At 46.5% G+C, this 23658-nt stretch overlaps 2 protein-coding genes across 5 annotated transcripts in view; one reads left to right on the top strand and one right to left on the bottom strand.

The window, feature by feature from the left end:
- Positions 1 to 3161: 3161 nt before the first annotated feature.
- Positions 3162 to 12883, bottom strand: AKR1A1 (aldo-keto reductase family 1 member A1). Of its 4 annotated transcripts, XM_067725956.1 has the most exons (10): positions 12727 to 12744; positions 12524 to 12646; positions 8016 to 8102; positions 6176 to 6295; positions 5853 to 6004; positions 5061 to 5256; positions 4527 to 4726; positions 4183 to 4255; positions 3945 to 4031; positions 3162 to 3327 (listed from the first exon to the last, which is right to left on the bottom strand). In XM_067725956.1, exons 3-10 carry the CDS (start codon positions 8094 to 8096, stop codon positions 3262 to 3264), a joined length of 975 nt encoding a protein of 324 aa, XP_067582057.1. In that variant the 5' UTR covers positions 8097 to 8102; positions 12524 to 12646; positions 12727 to 12744; the 3' UTR covers positions 3162 to 3261. The 4 variants fall into 4 exon arrangements, with proteins under 4 accessions (XP_067582057.1, XP_067582056.1, XP_067582059.1 ...); XM_067725955.1 differs by lacking the exon at positions 12524 to 12646 and having other exon boundaries at positions 12726 to 12883; XM_067725958.1 differs by lacking the exon at positions 12727 to 12744 and having other exon boundaries at positions 12440 to 12615.
- Positions 12884 to 13055: 172 nt separating this feature from the next.
- PRDX1 (peroxiredoxin 1) overlaps positions 13056 to 23658 on the top strand; it is a 46722-nt gene continuing 36119 nt past the window's right edge. The window contains exon 1 of the mRNA XM_067725963.1: positions 13056 to 13078. The gene's annotated coding sequence lies outside the window, so the exon portion shown is untranslated. The remainder of the gene's footprint in view (positions 13079 to 23658) is intronic.

Here is a 23658-nt window from a genome sequence, read left to right as displayed (position 1 = left end):
ATAAAGGCAAATCTCATTTTAAAATCTGAGTTTGTGGTCTTTTACTCAAAACAATCATATAAAGAATCCTTTTTGCAAAAATACTTAAGGACTTCATAGTTTTCCCAAAGGCCTTCCTTAATACTTTGATAAGCCAAATATCCTCTTTTGAAGTCTAGTGTCTTCATCTTTGATTTTCTTTCCCAATTAACTGTCAGATCCTCACTTTTCGATAGCTTTGGGTATGATGTGTTAAGTTTCTAACATCACTTCCATTGCTTCATAAAGTACTGTTAACTTTTGCAAGATTTGCAATTTCACTTTTCACTGGATGTGCACTGTACTGCCCAGTGATTTAGACAAAGATGTCAACAGAGAAATGCTAATGTTAAGCACGGTGAGATGTTTGAGTTAAGAATAATTTCTAAGTAGTCAACTTATTAGTGAATAATTTGATGTTATGACAACTTTCACTTCCTGATATGAGCTGAATTGTGTCCTCCCTCCTCAAAATCATATACTTAAGTACTCACCCCTAGTACCTCAGAACGTAACTGTATACGGAGACAGGGTCTTCAGTTAAAATAAGATCATTAGGATGGGCCCTACTCCAATATGACAGCCTTATAAGAAATTTGGGCACAGGGAATTCCCTAGCAGTCCAGTGGTTAGGACTCCACGCTTTCACTGCTGGGGCCCACGCTTTCACTGCTGGGGCCCAGGTTCGATCCCTGGTCAGGGAACTAAGATCCTGCAAGTCATGTGGTACAGCCAAAAAACAAAACAAAACAAAGAAACAAAAAAAGAAAGAGGGAAGACAATGTAAAGTCACAGGGAGAAGATGTCCATCTACAAACCAAGGAGAGAGGCCTGGAACAAACCCTTCCCTTATGCCACTCAGAAGGAACCAATCCTGCTGATGCTTTGATCTCAGATTTCTAATTTCCAGAACTGTAAGAAAACAAATTTCTGTTGTTTAAATCACCCACTCTGTGGTACTGCTATGGCAGCCCCAACAAACTAATACATTTCAAACTCATGTTACCTCATAACTGTGGAAAGTTGGATCGTGAAAGGGTATAAGGGAGCTATGGAATCATATAGCAAGCCACCTGGGGAGGGTGAGATCAGGAAAGATGTTCCAGAGGAAGTGACAGCTAAACTGAATGTTTAAGTAATAGATGTTCATCCAACAGTAGGCTAACAGGTGGATTGTTCCAGGTAGAAAGGACCACAGACAAAAGATTAACTTCTCGGGTTGGTAGATGCAAACTATTACATTTAGAATCGATAAACAAGGTCCTAATGTATAGCACAGGGAACAATATTCAATATCCTGTGATAAACCATAATGGAAAAGAATATTTAAAATAATAGTGTATGTGTATAACTGAGTCACTTTGCTGTACAGCAGAGACTGGCACATTGTAAATCAACTATATTTCAATAAAATAAAATAAAAAGACTAACTTCCAACATGCCTCCCTACAACCACTTGGCCTCTCCCGTTGCGGAGCACAGGCTCCGGACGCACAGGCTCAGCGGCCATGGCTCACGGGCCCAGCCGCTCCGCAGCATGTGGGATCGTCCCGGACCGGGGCACGAAGCCGTGTCCCCTGCATCAGCAGGGAGACTCTCAACCAACTGCGCCACCAGGGAAGCCCCCCTACAACCACTGTTTATCCTACTAATCCATTTTCCCCACTGCACTAGCACTGTACTTCTAAAACACAAATCATGCCATGTTATTCCTGCTCAAAACTCTTACATGGCTTCCTGCTTCATTCAGGATTAAAAAGCCTAAAGTCTTGGACTTCCCTGGTGGCACAGTGGTTAAGAATCCACCTGCCAATACAGGGGATACGGGTTTGAGCCCTGGTCCGGGAAGATCCCACATGTCACGGAGCAACTAACCCCGTGCGCTCTAGAGCCCACAAGCCACAGCTACTGAAGCCCGCGCGCCTACAGCCTGTGCTCCACAATGATAAGCCATCACAATGAGAAGCCCGCGCACCGCAACGAAGAATAGACCCCGCTCGCTGACACTAGAGAAAACCCGCGCAGCAACAAAGACCCAACGCAGCCAAAAATAAATAAATAAATGTATTAAATAAAATTAAAAACCTAAAGTCTCCTAGGCCTTACATCACCAGGTCCCTACCTTATTCCAGCATTGTTTCATGCCATTCCACCCCTGCTCACTTTCAGTTTGTCACAGAGACTTTTCTTTAGGTTTTTCCAACAACTTCTTTCAGTTTCAAGGCTATCCAATTTGCATGGAACACTATTACCACTCTCACCTCTTTTAACTAATTATTCTCTACTCATCCTTCAGATCTCAGCCGATTAAATCAGTAAGCTTCTCACTCTGCGCTTTTTCATAGCACTTCTTCCAACTGTAATTAAACTAATTACACCATTACTTAGTCTGTCTCAAGTAAATTGTAGGGACCTATGTGTCTTGATTATAGCTATATCCCCAGGGTCTCGCATCGTGACCAAGTACTCCATAAATATTTTCTGAATGAAGAGCAATGGTTCAACTAGAAAACTAAAATGAGTTTTGTGACCGGAGTTTAGAGGGATTTTCCAAAAACCCTGCTAAAAACCCAAAACTTCAGTCTCTAGTGGGACCACAAAATATATAAGATAGGACCTTAGGTACAGTGACAAACTTTGGTGCTGACTCTGCCTCCTTCAGGTAGCCTATGCACACTGACTATAGTGTCTGAGAGAAAAAGACCCTGTCCCCAGTTTTGCTGATTTTCCAAGCTGGGACTCCCAAACTTCAGAATGTAAGTTTTGTTGGCTCTTCATATTCTTAAATCTAGGCACTGACTAGATGGGTGGCGGGATGCAGGAACTCAAGACCCATGCCCAGAAGTGTGAAGAAACCACAGGATTCTCGCTGCCCTGATCTCAGTCCGTAAGTGACCAATTTTTGGCATTCCCACTAAGACTACACTGGGATGGCATGTAGTGCTAAGAGATGCCTCTAGGTGGCGCTACTCCACTAATACACCTTATAATTTATGAAGGCGGACATGGAATTCAGCTACACACTGGTTTCTCCAGAATCAAGAAAGATAAGGGAGTTTGGACTCATGGCAGGTCACACCCAGCATCCGTAAAAGAAACTGTTTCCATATCAGGTCTGACCAGACAAATAAGACAAGCAAGTATCATGGATGGATACTCCAATGGCTTTATTAACTCCTTCTTTCTGGGGATGGCAGGACGTTATAGCTGGAGAGATGAAAAGGAAGCCAGGAAGCTGTGGTCTCAATATGGGTCACTGAAGGGGTAGAGAGGGTGACCTGCATCTCTCGGGACCCTCTTCCCATCCACCTGGAAAGAGAAACAGATGACTCCATTAGTAGGAGCTGACATTCCAAAGACCCAGAACATCTTTTCCCAAGAATCTTACTCAACAGCCTCACCTGTGTACAGCACTATGACAGATGGCACAGACTGAGGCTAGGGCCTCAGAGAATGCCACAGTACCAAGAGCATTCCAGCACCAAACCCACAGCCTGGTACGTGGCTGACCCTGCCCCTAAGAGTTTGCAGTCTCAGCTGGGATAATGAACTCTTTATTTCCCTATGTGCAACAGGGAAACCTCTAACAAGGTTGAGAATGTCCCATTCATATCATTTACTGGGTAATTGTTATGTGTCAGGAACTGGGATCTTTTTACACATAGGAAGCTGAAGGTTGGAGAAGTTAAATAACTTGTTCTAGGTTACAAGGTATCGAGATGCAGGACTGGAACTCACAGGCTACATGCCTTATCCCTCACCCAGACTACTTCCCGGAGCTCAGTAAAGAAAAAAGAGCCCACTGTGTCCAGGACAGCAATCCTACCAACAACATCCTGTGACCAGGAAGGTTGAGGCCAGACTTAGGGCAGAATCCTGCCCCAAATCTCATATTCCCTGCCTCTGGGGGGGTGATACACACTCACCGTAAGCATGGGCACGATGAATCGCAAATTTTTATTCAGGGCATCCAGCTGCTTCATCTCCTCCAGGCTAAAAGTGAAGTCAAACACCTGGGGATGGGAGGCGGGGGCGGGTGGTCAGGAAAGCCAGTTTTGCGAGTGGAAGTTGGGATTCCAGAACAATGCCTTCTTAGCCAAACAGTCAGGGCCAGACTGTGTCCCAATGGACTAAAGAAGACAGGACAGACACATCACCAAGTACCTGGATGTTCTGAAGGATATGGGAAGGTGTGACACTCTTGGGGATGCAGCTCACTTTCCGCTGGACCTGCCACCTGAGTGGGGAATTGAGGTATAGATGAGGAAGTGGAGTCAGTACACATAAGCACTTTTTTTTTTTGGTCCTCCATGCAGTCTTCTCTGAGCTCCTGGAACCCCTGAGCCTCACTGGAATAGGGAACATGCCTCAGAGTGGCCTCTCCCCAGATGACACGGCAGGATTCTCAGCCTCATCCAGGCATTTGGATAAGGAACCCCTCAACCCTTGCCTCCCAACCCAGAAGCCTTCTCCCTAACCTGACTATCTTTCCCCAAGATTGCTCATACCTGAGCAAGATCTGAGCTGGAGACCGGCCATACTTTTCAGCCAGTGCCAGGACCACTGGCTCCTCAAGCAGGACAGGCTCATCAGGATCACGCCAAGCACGATCAGAGGAGCCCAGGGGGCTATAAGCAGTCACCTCCAGGCCACGTGCTCGGCAGTGGGCAATCAGCTCATTCTGAGCCATGTATGGGTGGCATTCCACCTGAGCCAAGAAACAACCTATCATCATGAGGTGGCCACAGCCAGCTTGCTGGCCCCACCCAGACATGCACATCCTGACCAACCCTGCATCGCTGACCCCCTGCTTCCCCTCAACCTGCTTTTCTCACTCTCTAGACAGTTTTCCACTATTTCATTCTCTTCCCACACTTCAATGCCCTTCCTTAAGCAGAGGATTTCTGCACCACACTTCTGACAACTTTCTAGCCATCTCTCTGAAGTAGACCCATCATCTGCTCACTCATGCTCATTTACACACACACACACACACACACACACACACAGCCCCCAAACCAACTGATCTTTGCTGTGTTCACCTGCAGGACAGCTGGGCGCACAGAGGCCACACTGAGCACATCATCGATCTGCCGACTGCTGAAGTTGGACAGGCCCAGTGCCCGCACCAGCCCTTTAGCCACCAGTGCCTCCAGAGCCTTCCAGGTCTCCTTGTAGTGGGTGGAGTCATAGCGTATAGTCCCATCAGCATTCTTAGGAAAGGGGTTGTCACCCCGCCTGAGTGAAAGACGGCCCCCCCGCTGTGGGCACAAATGCCAGGCTCCTGCCTACCTGCCCGTCTAGCCATGCTACATCCCATGATCCAAGCCCAGAAAGGGTAAAGGGCCAAGAATGAGAAACAAGCATGGTTTTTCACCTTTCCAGGTCATAACCCAAGGGTTAACTCTATATGGAATGCCCATCCCCCCTCTTCTTCTTCCTAGACACATTATACCTCCTCTCCTCTGGAAAGTCTTCCTTAACTCCTTTCACCTCGGGGAGTTGCATGCCCCTGCAGCCTTCTCCAAGCACAGAGCACAGAGCTGATGGTCGGCTCCTCTCACACCCTCTGTGGGAGCTTACTCTACTGCAACCCCAGGGCCTAGGTCAGCAGAAGCTAGTACGTTTCCCAAATGTACAAAGGCAGCAGGAGGGACCACCCATGTACCCCCTAGGATACACACCATGTGAGGCTGCACTCCTTTTTTGTAGCTAAACTGTAGCAGAAAAGGCTGAGTGTTCCTCTCCTGTTCTGCTACTGTGACTTACAAAAGGTTACTAACATGACTCTGCCAACCCCTGATTCCCTGGATGAAGACTCTGGCAAGGCTCACTCAAAGGCATAAGGCCAGTGCACCAGGTACAGGTCCAAATACTCCAGCTGGAGGTCAGCGAGTGTCTTCCGGAGGGCAGGCTCCACATCCTCAGGGTGGTGCTTCGTGTTCCACAGCTTGGAAGTCACAAACAGCTCCTCCCGAGGCACCAACTAGTACAGGGGGCAGGGTCCATAGTTAGAAGAGCCACGGGCACCCAATCTCACCCACCCTCATCTCTGGGAGAGGAATTAGAAGGAAGCTGATGCCAGATCCCTCTCGCCAGGCCTCAGCCCCAGCCTCTGAGTTTTCTCACCCCACCCCTCTGTAGCCCCAGTCCTCACCTTGCCAGGTCCCACATTCTCCTTCAGGGCCTCCCCAATCTCAGTCTCGTTGCCGTAGATAGCAGCACAGTCAATGTGGCGGTAGCCTATACTCAAGGCATACTTAATAACTGCTTTTACCTGCCAGGTGAGAAAAGCAGAAGTTTTAGCTCTGTTGGTCTGGACCAGAAACTGCCCTCCCGAGGGTCACTGATGCGGGGAGGGGGCAGGAATTTACCACTGCAGTCATCCATGCAGTGGAAGTGAGAAGATGGCTCTAGTCTCGGGGACCAGAAGTCTCTTCAGAGACCCCAAACCCTTTGTCCCCACCCCACTAACCTCCAAGGTTCCTTCCAAGCAATCTCAGCAGGGCCCAGCTAAAACAAACAATGTGTTCTCACCTAGATGTTCAGAAGGTGGATGGACACATTGACACGGGACAGAAGGCAGAAGTGTAGTCATGGAGACAGGTCCCCAGCCCTGGGGAGCTGGTTAGGGAAACATGATACACAGGTAAATAGTTCCCAGGGCAAAGCCACATGGAGAGAGACCCTTAGGAAGCCATGTAGACCAAGAGAGCTCAGGCGAGCAGAAGAGGTGAGGGGGGAGAAAATGAAGGAAGGCAGAGAAGTGAGATGGAAGCTGGGCCCAGAGTCCCCCGCCAGAAGAGAAGCAAGCAGACACCAAGGAGGAGGACAGGTCAGTCAATTTGTTAAAAACCAGACTCACACAGCATTAGGAGCAGAACCAAGGGTGCCAGGCCCCTGCCACTCAAGATCCCCATTTAGGTGTAGCTCTTACTATCCAGACATATGCCCCTCACACCTGACCCTACTCCTGCCGCTCCATACCCTTCCCCATCCCCTCCATCCCTGCCCCCAATCTTGGCCCTGGCTCTGGTTGTCACCAACTGCCTTCATCTAGCTCCTGGACTTGCCCCAGGCCATGTCAGTGCCTGCCTACAGAACCAGCCTCCTAGGCAGCTGTAGGAAGGAAAGCAAAGGTAAAAAAGGCAGAGTTCATCCAGCCACACCAGCCTAAATTCCAGAGAGAAGAGGCCATTCTCCTTGCCAGAGTCCCTCCCAAACTTCTCTGAACTCTGACTCAGATTCCAAGCACAAGGAACAAGTCCTGAGGAGATGCTCCACCCCAGGTGCAAGCTGAATCTCTACCTGTGTCAATCTAGAAAAACAGGTCTCTCCTCCTAGGCTCCCTGGGCTGGAAGGGTCTACACCAGGGGTTGCTAAACTCTAGCAGTTTTCTTTTGGTTTTTTTTGGCCCTTGAGCTAAGAATGATTTTTATATTTTTAAATAGTTACATAAGTACATAATCACCTCCATTTTGCAAACTGTCTAACAAAATCTAAATTATTAACCACCTCGTTCTTTAAGAAAAAGTTTGCTGACCTTCAGTCTAAACAGTTGACCTAGTTATTCTTTAAACCCTAATACCTGCTGTGTGCCTACCTCTGGCCTCAAGGAACCCAGCGTGGAACAGGAGACATGATCACAGCACAGGGTGATAAGTGGCATATTAGGGGTCAGCATAAGGCCAGGCACAGAGGGGTCCCATGCCTTCACAGCAGTGCAGGTCCAGTCAGCGAAAGGGCTCCTTCCTACACTCTAGGCAGTGCTGGGCCCCTCAACCACTCCTCTGAATCAGCTGTGGAAGCCAAGTGCTCACTGCTGGTCCCTTCTTCCCTTGTTTCTTCCCACTGCCCTCCAGGCTCATCCCACCTGAGGTGAAGTATAGTCGGCGGGCGGGGGGGCTGCTAGAAAAAACACAGACACCCTCTCCTGAATAGTGCCTTTTCCCGAGCAGAGGAGCAAGAAGCCCCCCTCCTAACCTCCCATCCCTCACCTGGCCAGGCTCACTCTTCCAGGTGCCCAGTCCAATCAGGGGCATCTTCTGTCCAGTGTGCAGGATACAGGAAGCCGCCATTGCCCCCTGAAACATAGATGGGAAGAGAATGGTATGGGGTCAGTGCCATTGCTTGGGCCCACTGATCAAGACTCCTGTAAAACAGGAAGGGGGCACAGGGGTGATAGGAGAAAAAACACAGAGTCATGTGTATATGCCTATGAGCTGAGACGAGGTGCCTGGAACCACGCAAAGCCAGTAACTCCTGGACAAACACTAACGGGACCACCAGCCTGGATGCCCTTCTTCCATCAGGCTAAAGTTCTGCTTAAAGAGCTCTAAAACCTAAAAACAAAGGCGAGGTGGCTTCCCAGAAGTACCCAGCCTTAACTACATGAGGTCTCAAACCACTGTAAGACAGACAAAGGCCTTTATGAGACAAAGTGAGACCAGGTGACAGAACTGGCTCAGGAAAGGGTCCCTTTTCAAAGGATGAAATGAATGTTCCCAGGAGGTTGTCAGAACTACAGAGACTCTGAGTCCCTCTTTCAGAGGTCTGATTGGCCATGCTGCTAGGCCTGAGTACGGTCTTACAAGGGAAGTATACTATTTTTTAGATGAAAAAAACAGGCTCAGAGAGGTAAAATTATTTGCCCCAAATCAACAGCTAAGTGGCAGAGCCAACTATTCAAGGAGGAGCTGATGGTAAAGGCGGGAAAAGGCAAGTAAACACAGACCTATAAAATACATGTACATGTACACTGTGCTACAGAAAAGCAAATGACTTCTGTAGGGCAAGAACCAGGGAATAATGACACTGGCTTTTAAGAATTAGTTGGGACAGTCCCAAGAGTCAAGGGTAAGAGTCTTTCCAGGAAGAGGAACTAGACACAGGACTTCAAGGCAGCAGAAAGCAGGAAATTACAGATACATGAAAATTTCTAACTGAACGAAGCAGGTGGGTGATTGAAGCAACCCTGTTTGGAGAGCTATGAAAATCAGAAGTCTCCAAATGGGGAACTTCCCTGGTGGCGCAGTGGTTAAGAATCCTCCTGCCAATGCAGGGCACAAGGTTTCAATCCCTGGCCCAGGAAGATCCCACATGCCACAGAGCAACTAAGCCCATGCACCACAACTACTAAGCCTGCACTCTAGAGCCCGCGAGCCACAGCTACTGAAGCCCGCATGCCTAGAGCCCGTACTCCGCAACAAGAGAAGCCACCGCGGTGAGAAGCCCGCACACCACAAGGAAGAGTAGCCCCCCCCACCCCCGTTCGCCGCAACAGTACAGAAAAGCCCGTGCGCAGCAACAAAAACCCAACTCAGACAAAAATAAATAAATAAGTAAATAAACTTATTAAAAAAAAAAAGAGTATTATGGTAGAGCAGGTAACTGGACAAGTTGTAACTATAACCAACACACCAAAATTGTCTTTCCTAATACTTCTGACTCAGGAAGAATTTTATAGTCTAGCATAACCTTATGGAGACTACCCTTTCTGCTAAAACAAAAACAGAAAGAAAAACGTTCAACCTGGGCAGCAAACCACAGACCACTGAAGGCAATACTCTTCATTACCAAACTTCCCAGGGACACCAACCTGCCCAGGGATCAGGCAAACATGTCTGGACTTCACAGGAGGAACTAGCCTGCTAGCTGCTACCAGGGTCTGTGGCTGGTTTCCTGGGCTTGATCAACCCATGATCTGTTGACCTCTCCCAGATTTACCAGAACACAAGGGATGGCTCTGAAATTACACCCAGGCTGAAGAGTATGAACAAAAACCTGGCCTCAGGGGAAAAGGAAGAAACCTCATGCTTGCCTCTCCCTTTTGCTTGTGAAACTGAAAACCAAAAAGGCTAAGCCTTGAGGTGGCGGACTGGTCCCAAGGCGTGCAGGTGCCCTGTGACTATTCAGCAGTTCCCTCCTGAAGACTGGAGTGCTCAGCCTGCCACTGAAGACTGGTCTGCAGCTCCCACTGCTCAGGCCACTGAGTGGGTAGGAACAACCACTGAGTGGTCTTAAGCTGTTCTTCCACAAACTCTTAAAATGGAAATAGGTTGACGGAAAATAAACAGTTTCTGGAAAAAAAAAAAAAAAAGGCTAAGGCTTGGAGGGGCAGGAATCATAGAGGTAGAAACGGCAAACACAGATCTGCAAAGAACAAGAGCTCCAAAGGACAGAACAGAAGGCAGAAGACAGATGTTTTCCTCTAGGACAGGAAGTCATCCTCTACCAGCTCCTGACTTCCTCATCTTCTGCCTGGTGCCACAGCCTTTCAGCCAGCCCTGCATTAATAGGCTCTGAGCTTGTCAGCATCTGCCTAGCTGGACCTCTGGCAGAATTCAGAACCCTCATGTTATCTTGGGAGAGGTTCTAGATGGAAAAGAGAGAAAAGCTGGGTGTGTGGGGAGAGGCGGGTGAGGGTAGTACCAGAATTCAGGTTTTATTATTCCCAGGTCAGTGCCTAGGTTCCTTCTCTCTGAGGCTCAGTCTTCCTTTCTCAGAGGAGGGCTCTAGAGCTGCCTTGATACAGGAAACTTGAAAACACAGGAAGAAGAGGAAGCAGTATTCATGTGAGTGTTCCCTGGCTGGATGGGCCTTTCTTCTCTGCTCCCCATAAATATTGATGTCCCTCAGGGTTCTGTCCTCAATCCCTTCTCACTCCCTAGTCAAGCTCAAGTCTTCAGTGATCACCTTAATCACTAATTCTTCCCACCCCAGTTCTATATATTCACCTCCCTCTGGACATCTCCACCTGTATATCCTACAGATAAGTGAGACTCAACATGTCCAAAAGTATACTTATCAAGTCCAGCAACACAGCACAGATTTCAAGCTCTGGGGTGGCACAGACCTGGGCTTGAATCTCAGCTCCCCCATTCTAAAGAGATTTTTAAGCACTCTGCACAGTGCCTGACCATGTTCTTCTTTCTGTATACTCTATCTCACCAGGGACTCAAGGCCCTGGGTGACAAGTGTTAAAGCAAACCAGACAACCGGTCTACAGTATAATCCATGGGGGCCTTAAAAAAGCCCTCTAATGTATTTCAGTTTGTTTGAGGCATTTCTGAGTATTATCAGATTAGGGTTTCGACAGGTGATGGGGGGGAGTTTATCTTCTTCTTCTGGTTTCGAAGAAGCCAGGACAGAAAGCCACCTTAAATATGTAGCAGTGGCCAAGATTTGGTCTATCTGGCTGCATTAAAAATCCTGTAAATACTTGTAAATATTACAAAAGACACTGTTTGCTCTAAACTGTAATGTAAAACCTAAGATTGCAATAACACTTCCTGGACTTCTTGATGTATGTGAAAAGAATATATACTTCCTAAATCTTTATCCAGCCTACCTCTGTCCAACTCCAGGGCCACTGCTCTAGCTGTGACCACCCCTCCCAGAACCAGGGATCTCTCTGCTTCCGGTGTGTCCCCTCTCCCCACAAAGCAGTCCCCAAATCTGACCACGTGATTCCCAGGATCTCTTCCAGTAGATCTCTCCTACCCTCAGGATAAGGTCCAGACTTCCTGGTAATACCCTTTATAACCTGGCTCCCACCTCCCCCATCTCTCCACCTCTTCATTTCAGACTCCATATTCCAGGCTTTGCAGAACCAGCCACCATATTTGACTCCAGGCCTCTGCACACTTTCCTTCCCCAAGTCCCACCCTTGCCTGGCTAACTGCAAGTCACCCTTCAGCTAGCAGTTTAAATTTCTGGTTCCTCCCATGTCCTGACAGTTGTGCACATCACTGCATTTGTTTGTTCATTTTCCCTCACAAATCTCGGTACTCCTTGAGGTCAGGGCCTATCATCTACCTAAACCTGTAGCTGCTAGAGTGCCTGCTCCCTCCTCCACCCCACACACAGCGGCAAATGGGGGAGATCTTGTCAGCAGGAGGGGCATTTGATAAAGTCACTGCCTCCATCACCTTCTTCCTTTACTTCTTGGATAACCTGGAAAAAATCATCTCTGGAAAATAACAAAGCATTTACCATCATCTTCGGTAAAAAGGAAAAAAAAAAAATCCCAGTGACTCCAGAAAGGATGATACTCGGATTGTTCTTGTATTACAGATAAGAAAACTGAGACCTTGGGAAAAGTAACAGGACTGATCAGAATCATCAAGACTCTTCTAAGGGAGGTCCTGCAGCCCAGAGTATGGACAGGCTGAAGGGAGAGTTAATTTATACTAACCCCATCCGGTGAAGGTTCAGATTCCAGTCTCACTTTAACAGAGCACTGGGTCAACAGAAAAACATGCCCTGGCTTTCCCAAACCCAAGGCAGGTGCCTAAGCAAGCGAACCCACACCCCTCCTGCCACTTATGAGAAGCGTCTCTGCAATTCCACATTAAAGCCGGAGTTCCTGAAAAAATCGTGTTGGTGGGTAGACAAAAGGAAGATGGCAACCAAAACTTACTGACAGTACGTGCTGGGAGCTTTAAGAGCTTTATCTCACTTTAACTCTTGTTACATACAGTTCTGATGTAGGAACAGATTTTACCGCTGAGAAAACTGAGGTCCAGAGAAACTGAGAACTTATCCAAGATCACTCAGCGAATAAGAGGAAGCTCAAATCAGAAACCAAGTCGGGCCGCCTCCTCAGCATTTGCTCTTCGCTCTAACCCGGGGGCGGACACATCTGTAGTGAAGGTTCGAGGCCATCTCCACTACGACAAAGATGGGGCAGCAGAAGAGAAACTCACCTCGGCACGAGCACAGGACGTTAGCAGGGAAGTATGGCTTTTCAGCTCAGTCCTGTGCCCTGCTAGCGACCCAATGGGCCTCAGCTTCCGGTATTGGTGAGCAGCAAAAAACTGGCCTGAGATTGGACACCGGGACTTAAGTCTGGCGGTGAGGAGGAAGCTCCTCCCAGAGGAGGGGCTGGGGCCGGGCATTCAACATCACGCGCAGTGGTGAACCCCGCCCCTGTCCCCAGAAACAAGCTGGGGAGTGGACGCCTGAGCTGGGGGGCTGCACCCTCTCTTCCTCAGGACGCTGGTGGGTGGATTGGCGGAGTCTGGGCATACTCCACAGCGCGAGTTTGGAGAACTCCCGGGTGAGTGAAGCCTGCGCCGACGGCCAAGTAAGCGGCCTCGGAGGCGGGGCCAGGGGGCGCCTCTGCCTGGCCGATATTGCAGCGCGCGCCCCCGCGAGGCCGCTCTGGGCAACTTCTGCTCGTTCTGCGGCCAGAGGGAGGAGACCCCGGCTGCCACGTGGTGACTTATGCAGTCGACTCCCCCTAAGGACTACAGGCCCCACTCTGATCTGTTCTCTTCCTTAGAGCCGGGTTGGCCAAGTTCCCTGAAAACACCTAAGCTGGTCCCATTATTTGGTCAGGCAAACTGAGGTCCAGAGAACAGCCGCAGCACAGAGGTTGACAGTAACAGGGAAGACCTTGGGACTACAGGCTTCAAGAGGTAAACGTTAGTGCTCTCTGTATCCGGACTGTGGACCCTGGCAGCGCATTTATGTTTTATGTATATTTAGGCTTTATAAACACTAATTTATTGAGTCTTCACAACAATCCTGGAAGGGGAATGTTCTTTTTTATTTTATTTACTGCAAGCCTTTTTATTGAAGTATAGCATACTGGTAAATGGAATATTGCCTGCCATATCAGGAAACAAAGGATGTCGCAATCATCAGCGATTGAAGCTGTGCAGCCGCCACCGAAGGTGAGCTAGTGAGCCCTAAGGGAATTTAGGAAGGAAACAAAGAATACCTGCCATCTAGCAGCCATCAGACTGCAGCCACTCCCTAAGGTGATCCCTGATTTCAAGATACGAAAACACAGGATACTGGCCCCAGATAGCTGAGGTGCATAGCAAAGGCATGATTTCAGTGAGCCCAGACCCTTTCTTGCATCTTCCCATGCAGAGAAAAGCGCTAAATTCCTTAACTTGGGATTTCTGGTTTTCTTTAATTAACGGTAATCTTATGACGTTCTGACTACCTGCCCTTTGTTACAAAGCTCCTATATATCCTAGCTCCCCCCTTGCCTCCTTGGAGCAGTTCTCTCAGTGTTACTTGAGATGCTGCCTTCTGGGCTTGAAGTCCTAAAAACTGCCACCAAATAAAACAACTCTAACTTTTAGTTTGTGAATATTTTTTTAATCGACAATACAGACAGAACAATGCACAAATCTTAAACGTACAACTCTGTGATTTTTTTTTCAACATAACCACCATCCAGATGAATATACAGTATTACCAGCACACTTGAAGCCTCCTGTGAGGAAGGTATTCAGTTCCATTTTACAGACTGTGCAGACTCAGCAAGGTTTCCCTTGCTCAGAGTCACACAGTTATTAAGTTACAGTTTTGTTTTTTGGTGGGTTTTTTGTTTTTGGCTGCGTTGGGTCTTCGTTGCTGTGTGCGGGCTTTCTCTAGTTGCGGCAAGCGGGGGCTACTCTTCTTTGAGGTGCACTGACTTCTCATTGCGGTGACTTTTCTCGTTGTGGAGCACGGGCTCTAGGCGCACGGGCTTCAGTAGTTGTGGCACACGGGCTCAGTAGTTGTGGCTCGTGGGCTCTAGAGTGTGGGCTCAGTAGTTGTGGTGCACGGGCTTAGTTGCTCTGCGGCATGTGGGATCTTCCTAGACCATGGATTGAACCCGTGTCCCCTGCACTGGCAGGCGGATTCTTAACCACTGCGCCACCAGGGAAGTCCCAAGTTACAGTTCTGAGATTTGAAATCCCGTTTGCCATTTAGGCTGAGAGGTGTCTTGAATTGATGTTTTCCTTGGTGGAAGTGGGCAAGAAGCAGATTTGTCCTGGTGTAGCTCTGCCTTTTTCTCCCCTCAACTCCTCCCCCACCCATCTGTACTCCCCCAGTACCACTCTTCCCCATCTTTTTTTTTTTTTTTTTTCTTGCGGTACGCGGGCCTCTCACTGTTGTGGCCTCTCCCGTTGCGGAGCACAGGCTCCGGACGCACAGGCTCAGTGGCCATGGCTCACGGGCCTAGCCGCTCTGTGGCATGTGGGATCTTCCCAGACCGGGGCACGAACCCGTGTCCCCTGCATCGGCAGGCGGACTCTCAACCACTGCGCCACCAGGGAAGCCCTTCCCCATCTTTTTTTACACCCAGATTACTCCCCACTGTCTCCCAAGTAGGAGTGGTGTCCTGATGGACTAAATGTCCGACATTTCACACCATCTATCCTCATAAAGACACTCAGATTCCAGCTTATGTGATTGTTACCGAGTCCAAGCTTGCTCTGCTCACCGCACGACAGGCCAATGAATCAGAGGCGAGGTGTTGAGGCAAGGAATACCACTTTATTTGGAAAGCCAGCAGACGGAGAAGGTGTCAGACTAGTGTCTCTGAAAAACTGTCCTATCTGGGCCTGGATGCCAATTTCTTTTGTAGAATCAGAGAGAGAGGGGCAGTGAGGAAGTAAAGCAAAAGGGCCATCAGTCTTGCAAAACATCTCCTGGAATGACCAACCTCCGTGAGGGGATGTGTTAGTTTCTTTTTTCTTGCAGCCACTCACAGGTGGGCATGGTTACCTGAGGCAGGCCATTTATATATGATTATAATAACAAAAGCAACGAAAAGCAAAGGTTAAAGGCAATGAAACAGATCAGACATGGAGTCTGATTTAGCTCTTCCCTGTTACCTGATCAGAATTTAGAATCTCTCAAGTTCATCTTAGCCCAGCAAAGACCATTATAAGCAGGTAGGGCAGGGGGTCCCCAGAGAAAGAGAACTGTTACCAGAAAAACTGGGTTCATCCCTTGGTGGGTGTCAAGCCAAAAGACACAACCAAGCCAAAGATCGGGAGAAGGGAGAATTTATTATTGAAACCTAGCAGGACCCTGTAGGACTCCTGGGTACAAAGCCTTTCTGTTGTCCCCCATTTCTTGTTTGTAGGAAATAGGCTTCATTCAGCCTCCTTGACCTTCCCTAAGTTCCAAAGGGCAGGTTAAAACAGTTTCTAATCAGAGAAGGGAGGAAATGCAGAAACAACAGAGGAACAATCAAGAAATACTAATGCAGCCTTGGGGCAGGGTCCTGGTTCCTCCTCAAGGAATATACATAACAATATTTTTGAGATCTTCTGCAGGAACTAAGACCCCCACCCAGGGAGAGGATAGCAACCTCAGGCTGAGCACAAGATTCCTGGAGCACTGCCTTGTACCTCACCACCAGCCAATCAGAAGAAAGCCATACACCCTGCAGCCCTCATCCCAAATTTTGCCTATAAAAAGCTTTCCCCAAAAACCATTGGGGAGTTCAGGGTTTTTGAGCATGAGCCACCCATTCTCCTTGCTTGGTCTTGCAATAGACCTTTCTCTGCTTCAATGTTTGATGTTTAGGTTTATTTGGCCTCACTGTACACGGGGCACACGAACTTTTGTTCAGTCATTATTGCAACAAGTAAAGAGAACAACAGGGATCTTTCCCAAAGCAGAAAGGCAAAGGTTTTGCTGCTCCCTGACAGCAAAAATGGGAACGTTTAAGCTAAGGGCACATGCATATTCATGAAAGGGCTTGGGGGGTCAACAGAGTCCAAACTTTAGTTGATTAAAGTCACAAAAGTCAGAAAATCTCGACATCAGCATCCCTTACGTTCTAACTGATCTGGTGGTTGAGTGCTTCAGGCTAATCTTTTTTTTGTAAAACAGAACTGGAAGTCTTCTCTTTGCTGTTGTTACTCCTCTGGCCTGATAACAGTTTGTTCTTGCATAATTTTGTTCCCTTAAGATCACTAATTACTGAGACCTGTTCAAGGACAAGCACTGTGGCCAGGCTTAGATCACAAAATGGCTTAGGCCATAAAGGACTCTCCCACAATCCACAATCTTCTGCCTCATCTAATGGACTCCCTCCTGCCCACTCCTTCCCCAGATCTGAGACTTTTGCTCTTAGTTCTGGCCACTGGGATTGTTCCATGCAAGGCACAACACTAGCCTTCCAAGAGTTTTCAGAGCAATAGTCATCAAATTGGTGGTATATTGTCTTCTAAAAGAGATCAGCATGAGAACGCACCATCCCTTTTACAATCTTCCTCCTCCGTTTTAAAAGAGACAAACCTCTCAGCCAGCTCATAGGATGCATTGCCCCCGTGTGCATTGAGGCTACTAAACAAAGGAACTTTTGGAAATACTGATGACTCTAATGACTGGATCATAAACCCTTATGCAAGTCATTTCCAATTCTTTGTTTTGAAAACTATTGGTAAAAGCTGATAGACCATTAAAAATAATTTTGCGTGGGCTTCCCTGGTGGCGCAGTGGTTGAGGGTCCGCCTGCTGATGCAGGGGACATGGGTTCGTGCCCCGGTCCGGGAGGATCCCACATGCCGCGGAGCGGCTGGACCCGTGAGCCATGGCCACTGAGCCTGCGCCTCTGGAGCCTGTGCTCCGCAACGGGAGAGGCCACAACAGTGAGAGGCCTGCGTACTGCAAACATATATATATATATAAAATTTTGCGTGATAGATTTTGTGATTTTTGGAGTGTAACTTGGAAAGAGTTAAAACAGCTAAGTGACATTGCTTTAGAAAGATTTCTATTTTCATCCACTTATTTATGTGAACAAGTTATCTCAATGCTTGTATCTATAAAAATGAAAAGTAAGAATGGAATTGAGGGACTTCCCTGGTGGTGCCGTGGTTAAGAATCAGCTAGCCAATGCAGGGGACACAGGTTCAAGCCTTGGTCCTGGAAGATCCCACATGCTGCGGAGCAACTAAGCCCTTGCGCCACAGCTACTGAGCCCGCGTGCCACAGCTACTGAAGCCTGCGTGCCTAGAGCCTGTGCTCCACAACAAGAGAAGCCACCTCAATGAGAAGCCTGTGCACCGCAACGAAGAGTAGCCCCCATTCATCACAACTAGAGAAAGCCACACACAGCAATGAAGACCCAACGCAGCCAAAAATAAATAAATCTATATAAAAAAAAAAAGAATGGAATTGCTGTTGAACTCTTTTCATTCTGAAAATAAGTAATATTCATCCACAGGTACAAGAATTAAATGGAGAAAAGAAAAAAAGAACAAAGCCCCAGTCCATCTCATTTTTATGTTTAATAAGTATCAAAACTTGTGCTGTATGTTACTTTGAGCAACTGTGTAATAATAATAGTTGTAATTTTTAAAAACATGATCACAGAACTTAAAATTATATAAATTAATTTATATATTTTGACTGCAGAGAAGGATGATAACTTAAAATTTTCAAGCATAAGAATATGCTATATTAAGACAATATTCTCGAGGTGAGGTGGGAGCATTCTTTGATGTTCTGATTTAACCTCAGTCTTGGCCTCAGCTCTGTCCCTGCATCTCCATAGTGGACATTTCACATGTCCTACTCGCCCTCTTGGAGCTGGAGTACTGCCTAAATGAAATCTGTTATCTGAAGGGAAGATGGGGAAGACGCTTCTCTGAAAATTTCCCCAGCAGCTGGTGTTCCCTTCCACCAAAACAAGAAAAGCTTCTTCTGCATATTCCTCAATTTTTTGTGAACACCCAATAGGGTTTATGGAGGAAAAGTCTGCAGAAGTTCATAGGTCTTCACATAGAGGGAAACTGTACTTAATGAGCCTTATCTAGATGAGGCTAGCCTGATCTAGATGATAGAAAATTTTTAAATTATTTATTTTTTGGCTGCATTGGGTCTTCGTTACGGCATGTTGGCTTTCTCTAGTTGCTGCAAGCGGGGGCTACTCTTCGTTGCAGTGCGTGGGCTTTCTCATTGTGGTGGCTTCTCTTGTTGTGGAGCACGGGTTCTAGGTGCGTGAGCTCAGTAGTTGTGGCCCACGGGCTTAGTTACTCTGCAGCGTGTGGGATTTCCCGGACCAGGGATCGAACCCATGTCCCCTGCATCGGCAGGCAGATTCTTAACCACTGCACCACCAGGGAAGTTCCGGCAGGTGGATTCTTAACTACTGTGCCACCAGGGAAGTCCCTAGATGACAGGATTCTTGACCTCCAGTCTACACCTGAAATATCCTAATGTGATGTGACTTTGGAGGTTCTCCAAGGAGAGGTGAGTGGACTGTGCATACAGGAAAAAATTCATTGTTGTGGCTAGAGGGTAGAATGTAGAAGATTGGATTTTCTGGAAAAGGTCACAGCAGTATTTCTGGCTCATCTGACAGAAAATTGATAATCCCCTTTAAGAGATAGGGTCTATTTCCCCTCTCCTTGAAACTGGGAAGGATTTGTGACTGTTCATTGAAGATAATATGGTTAAACTGTGTGATTTCAGGCTAGTCTAACAAAGGCAATGCAATTTCCACTTGGCCATCCATTCCTCTCTTGGGAAATCTACCTTTGAAATCCAGTCATCATGCTGGGAAGAAGTATCCCAAACTAGCCAACATGGAGACCCCATATGGCAAAGTCTGTGTGCAGAGTACCTAATATTCTAGTTTATAGCCATTATCAACCAGTAGACCTGTGAGGGAACAAGAACTCATATATGAGTCTAGCACCTGCCTTTCATGTCATCTAGTTGAAGCTCCAGATATCATGGATGAAAGACAAACTATCACTGCTGTGCCTTATCTAAATTCATGACGCACAGAACTTTTGAGCATGATAAATGGTCATTTCACATGGCTTAGTTATGGGATAATTTGTGACTCAGTTGAAGTAACAAGGATAAACACCTTTAGAAGCTTAATGCAGAAACTTAGTGTGTAGAAATTTTTTTTTCAGCTTTATTGAAATATAATTGGCATACAACATTGTGAATAATATGTCTGTTTGTTACACTTATATACAGTGGACCCTTGAACAACAAGGTTTATACGTGGATTTTCTTCAGTAAATGCATACTACAGTACGACACAATCCAAGATTGATTGAATCCGTAGATGCGGAATCACAGACAGGGAGGGCCAGTTGTGAAGTTATAAGCATATTTTTGACTGCACGAGGGTCAGTGCCCTAACCCCTGTATTGTTCGAGGATCAACTGTATTTTAAAATGATTACCATCACAGCATTAGCTAACACCTCTGTCCTGTTATATAATTACCATTTCTTTCTTTGTGGTGAGAACATTTCAGATCTATTCTTTTAGCCGCCTTCAAGTATATAATACAGTATTATTTGCTGTAACCACCATGATGTACATTAGATCCCTAGAACTTGTTACTGTTACAACTAGATATTTGTACCCTTTGACCAATGTCTTCTCATTCCCCCCACACCACAGGCCCCTGGTAACCACTCCTTTACCGTCTCTTTCTCTGAACTTGGCTTTTTAAGAATTCACATGTAAGTGATACCATACCATACAGTATTTGTCTTTCTCTGCAGACCGTGTTATTTCACTTAACATAATGCCCTCGAGGTCCATCCATGTTGCAAATTGCAGGATTTTCTTCTTTCTTCATGGCTGGATAATAAGTGTGTGTGTATGTGTGTGTGTGTGTGTGTGTGTGTGTGTATCTTTATGCATTCATTTGCTGATGACAAGTGTTTTTCCATGTCTTGGCTATTGTGAATGGTGCTGCAATGAACATGAAGATGCAGATATCTCTGCAAACGAATTGACAGCAATGTATAAAACTGCTCACATTTATGTATTAGGTGTTTAATTTAGTATAAGTAAATAGTACATTCAGTCAATTGAAAATTTCATTGTAAAAAAAGTTTGTCTTAAAATATTTATATTTTTAAAGATTTTTTTGATGTGGACCATTTTTAAAGTCTTTATTGGATTTATTACAATATTACTTCTGTTTTACGTTTTGGTTTTTTGGCCATGAGGCATGGGAATCTTAGCTCCCTGACCAGGGATCGAACCCGTACCCCCTACATTGGAAGGTGAAGTCTTAACCACTGGACCACCACAGAGGTCCCTTAAAATATTTATTTTATTTATTAAAAAAAAATTTTTATTTTATATTTATTTTTTGGTTGTGTTGGGTCTTTGTTGCTGTGCGCAGCTTTCTCTAGTTGTGGCAAGTGGGGGCGACTCTTTGTTGCAGTGTGTGGGCTTCTCATTGCGGTGGCTTCTCTTGCTGTGGAACACGGACTCTAAGTACGTGGGCTTCAGTAGTTGTGGAACGCCGGCTAGTTGTGGCTCATGGGCTGTAGAGCACAGGCTCAGTAGTTGTGGTGCACGGGCTTAGTTGCTCCATGGCATGTGGGATCTTCCCGGACCAGGGCTCGAACCCATGTCCCCTGCATTAGCAGGCAGATTCTTAACCACTGCGCCACCAGGGAAGCCGCACATTCTGTCTGTTGAGTGTGTTTCTCCCAGGGTCTGTCCTAGGACAGCAGCTCACACTCATCATGGAGCAGACACAAATTTTAGAAATATTTAGGAGTAGAATTGGCAGCACTCAGTGATCCACTAGATGTAGGAGATTAAAAAAACAAAACAAAACAGGGCTTCCCTGGTGGCGCAGTGGTTGAAAATCCGCCTGCCAATGCAGGGGACACGGGTTCGAGCCCTGATCCAGGAAGATCCCACATGCCACAGAGCAACTAAGCCCGTGCGCCACAACTACTGAGCCTGCGTGCTGCAACTACTGAAGCCCACGTGCCTAGAGCCCGTGCTCTGCAATGAAAGAAGCCACTGCAATGAGAAGCCCGCACACTGCAATGAAGAGTAGCCCCCGCTCACCGCAACTAGAGAAAGCCCATGCGCAGCAACAAAGACCCAACACAGCCAAAAATAAATAAATAAATAAATAAAATTAATATAAAAAATTAAAAAAAAAACATAGAGAACAGACTTGTAGTTGCCAAGGTGGGGCAGGGGGGAGGGAGAGAGATGGACTGGGAGTTTGGGGTTGGTAGATGCAAACTATTACATTTATAATGGATAAACTACAAGGTCCTAATGCATAGCACAGGGAACTATATTCAATATCCTGTGATAAACCATAATGGAAAAGAATATAAAAAAGAGATGTCTCTATGTGTATAACTGAGTCACTTTGCTATACAGCAGAGATTGGCACACCATTGTAAATCAACCTTACTTCGATTGAAAAAAACAAAACACTGGAATGACAGGTTTCCAGCTTGAGTACATGTGAGGATGGTGAATGGTTTCCTAAACATACCATTTTTTCTCTCACCTTGGGTCTTTGCATATGCTGTTCCTACCTAGGACACGCATTCCTTCAAATATCCTCTACTCCCAAAACATCTTTACTGAGAAGCCTTCCCTACTGGCTCAGACTGAGTTAGGTACTCCTCTTCTGTATTCCCAAAGCCTCTAGTACTGACCCGTAGATAAGTTAAGACTCTGTATTGGGGACTTCCCTGGTGGTGCAGTGGTTAAGAATCCACCTGCCAATGCAAGGGACACAGGTTCGAGCCCTGGTCTGGGAAGATCCCACATGCCGCAGAGCAACTAAGCCTGTGTGCCACAGCTACTGAACCTGTGCTCTAGAGCCCGCGAGCCACAACTACTGAAGCCCGTGCGCCTAGAGCCTGTGCTCTGCAACAAGAGAAGCCACTGCAATGAGAAGCCCACACACCGCAATGAAGAGTAGCCCCCGCTTGCTGCAACCAAGACCCAATGCAGCCAAAAATAAAATAAGTAAATAAATAATTTTTTTAAAAAAAGACTCTGTTGCTCTTAACAGAAAACCTAATTTAAGCTGGCTTTGACAGTAAAGGAAATTTATGGACTCACATAGACAGGCTTCAAGGTTGGTTTGATTCAGCAGCTCAACGATGTCATCAGGATCCCAGTTTGTTTCTATTTCTTCTCTCTGCTTTCCAATCTCATATTCATCCTGAAGTTGACCTCCTTATGGTGGCAAAATGATTATGACACTTGTAGCCTTCATATCAGCTACCACATTCTCCAGAGCACTAACTTCTGGGAGCTCTCTCAAATGAGTGAGGGGCACTCCTTCCCTAAGACCATCAGAAACTCTCTTTAGCCTTCCAAAACCCAAACTGAGTCAGAAGATAAGAATGCAGTGGCATGAAAGAAAAAGAGTCAGTTTCAAAAAAGTGCTAAATAGAAATTCTGGAACATCTGGAGATGTTATACACCAGTGAAAAGGAACAGCATGAATAAATTTCCCAAACTTACTGTTGAGTGAAATAAAGCAGACAAGAAAGAGTACATATAGTGTATAATTCCATTTTTATGAAGTATAAAACCAGTAAAAACGAATCTATGGGGACTTCCCTGGTGGTGCAGTGGTTAAGAATCTGCCTGCCAATGCAGGGGACACAGGTTCAAGCCCTGGTCTGGGAAGATCCCACATGCCATGAAGCAACTAAGCCTGTGCACCACAATTACTGAACCTCCATTCTAGAGCCTGCAAGCCACAACTACTGAGCCCACGCACCGCAACTACTGAAGCCTGGGTGCTCTAGGGCCCATGTTCCACAACAAGAGAAGCCGCTGCAATGAGAAGCCTGCGCACCACAATGAAGAGTAGCCCCCACTCCCCGCAACTAGAGAAAGCCTGTGTGCAGCAATGAAGGCCCAACACAGCCAAAAATAAGTTAACTAATTAATTTTTTAAAAATTTTTAAAAAAACTATGTTGTCAGAAGTCAGGATAGTGATTACCCTTGGAGATGTAGAGACTGGAAATGGGCAAGAGGCGAAGCTTGTAGGGTGATATTAATGATCTATTTCTTGATTTAATTTATAAGGATATGATAAATTTGTGAAAATTTATCAAGTTATGCACTTAA

The sequence above is a fragment of the Pseudorca crassidens genome, chromosome 2 (assembly GCF_039906515.1).
Source record: "Pseudorca crassidens isolate mPseCra1 chromosome 2, mPseCra1.hap1, whole genome shotgun sequence".
Taxonomy (NCBI): Eukaryota; Metazoa; Chordata; class Mammalia; order Artiodactyla; family Delphinidae; genus Pseudorca; species Pseudorca crassidens.
The sequence above is the reverse complement of the archived record's forward strand: the minus strand, read 5'-3'. Positions and strand labels throughout refer to the sequence as shown.

Coding starts and splice junctions, on each gene's coding strand:
- AKR1A1 (XM_067725955.1), bottom strand. CDS start 8,096: ATGGCGGCTTCCTGTATCCTGCACACTGGACAGAAGATGCCCCTGATT. Junction 4,256..4,526: donor CCAGCTCAGATCTTGCTCAG/GTATGAGCAATC, acceptor TTCCCCACTCAG/GTGGCAGGTCCAGCGGAAAG. Junction 3,328..3,944: donor TCATCGTGCCCATGCTTACG/GTGAGTGTGTAT, acceptor TTCTCTTTCCAG/GTGGATGGGAAGAGGGTCCC.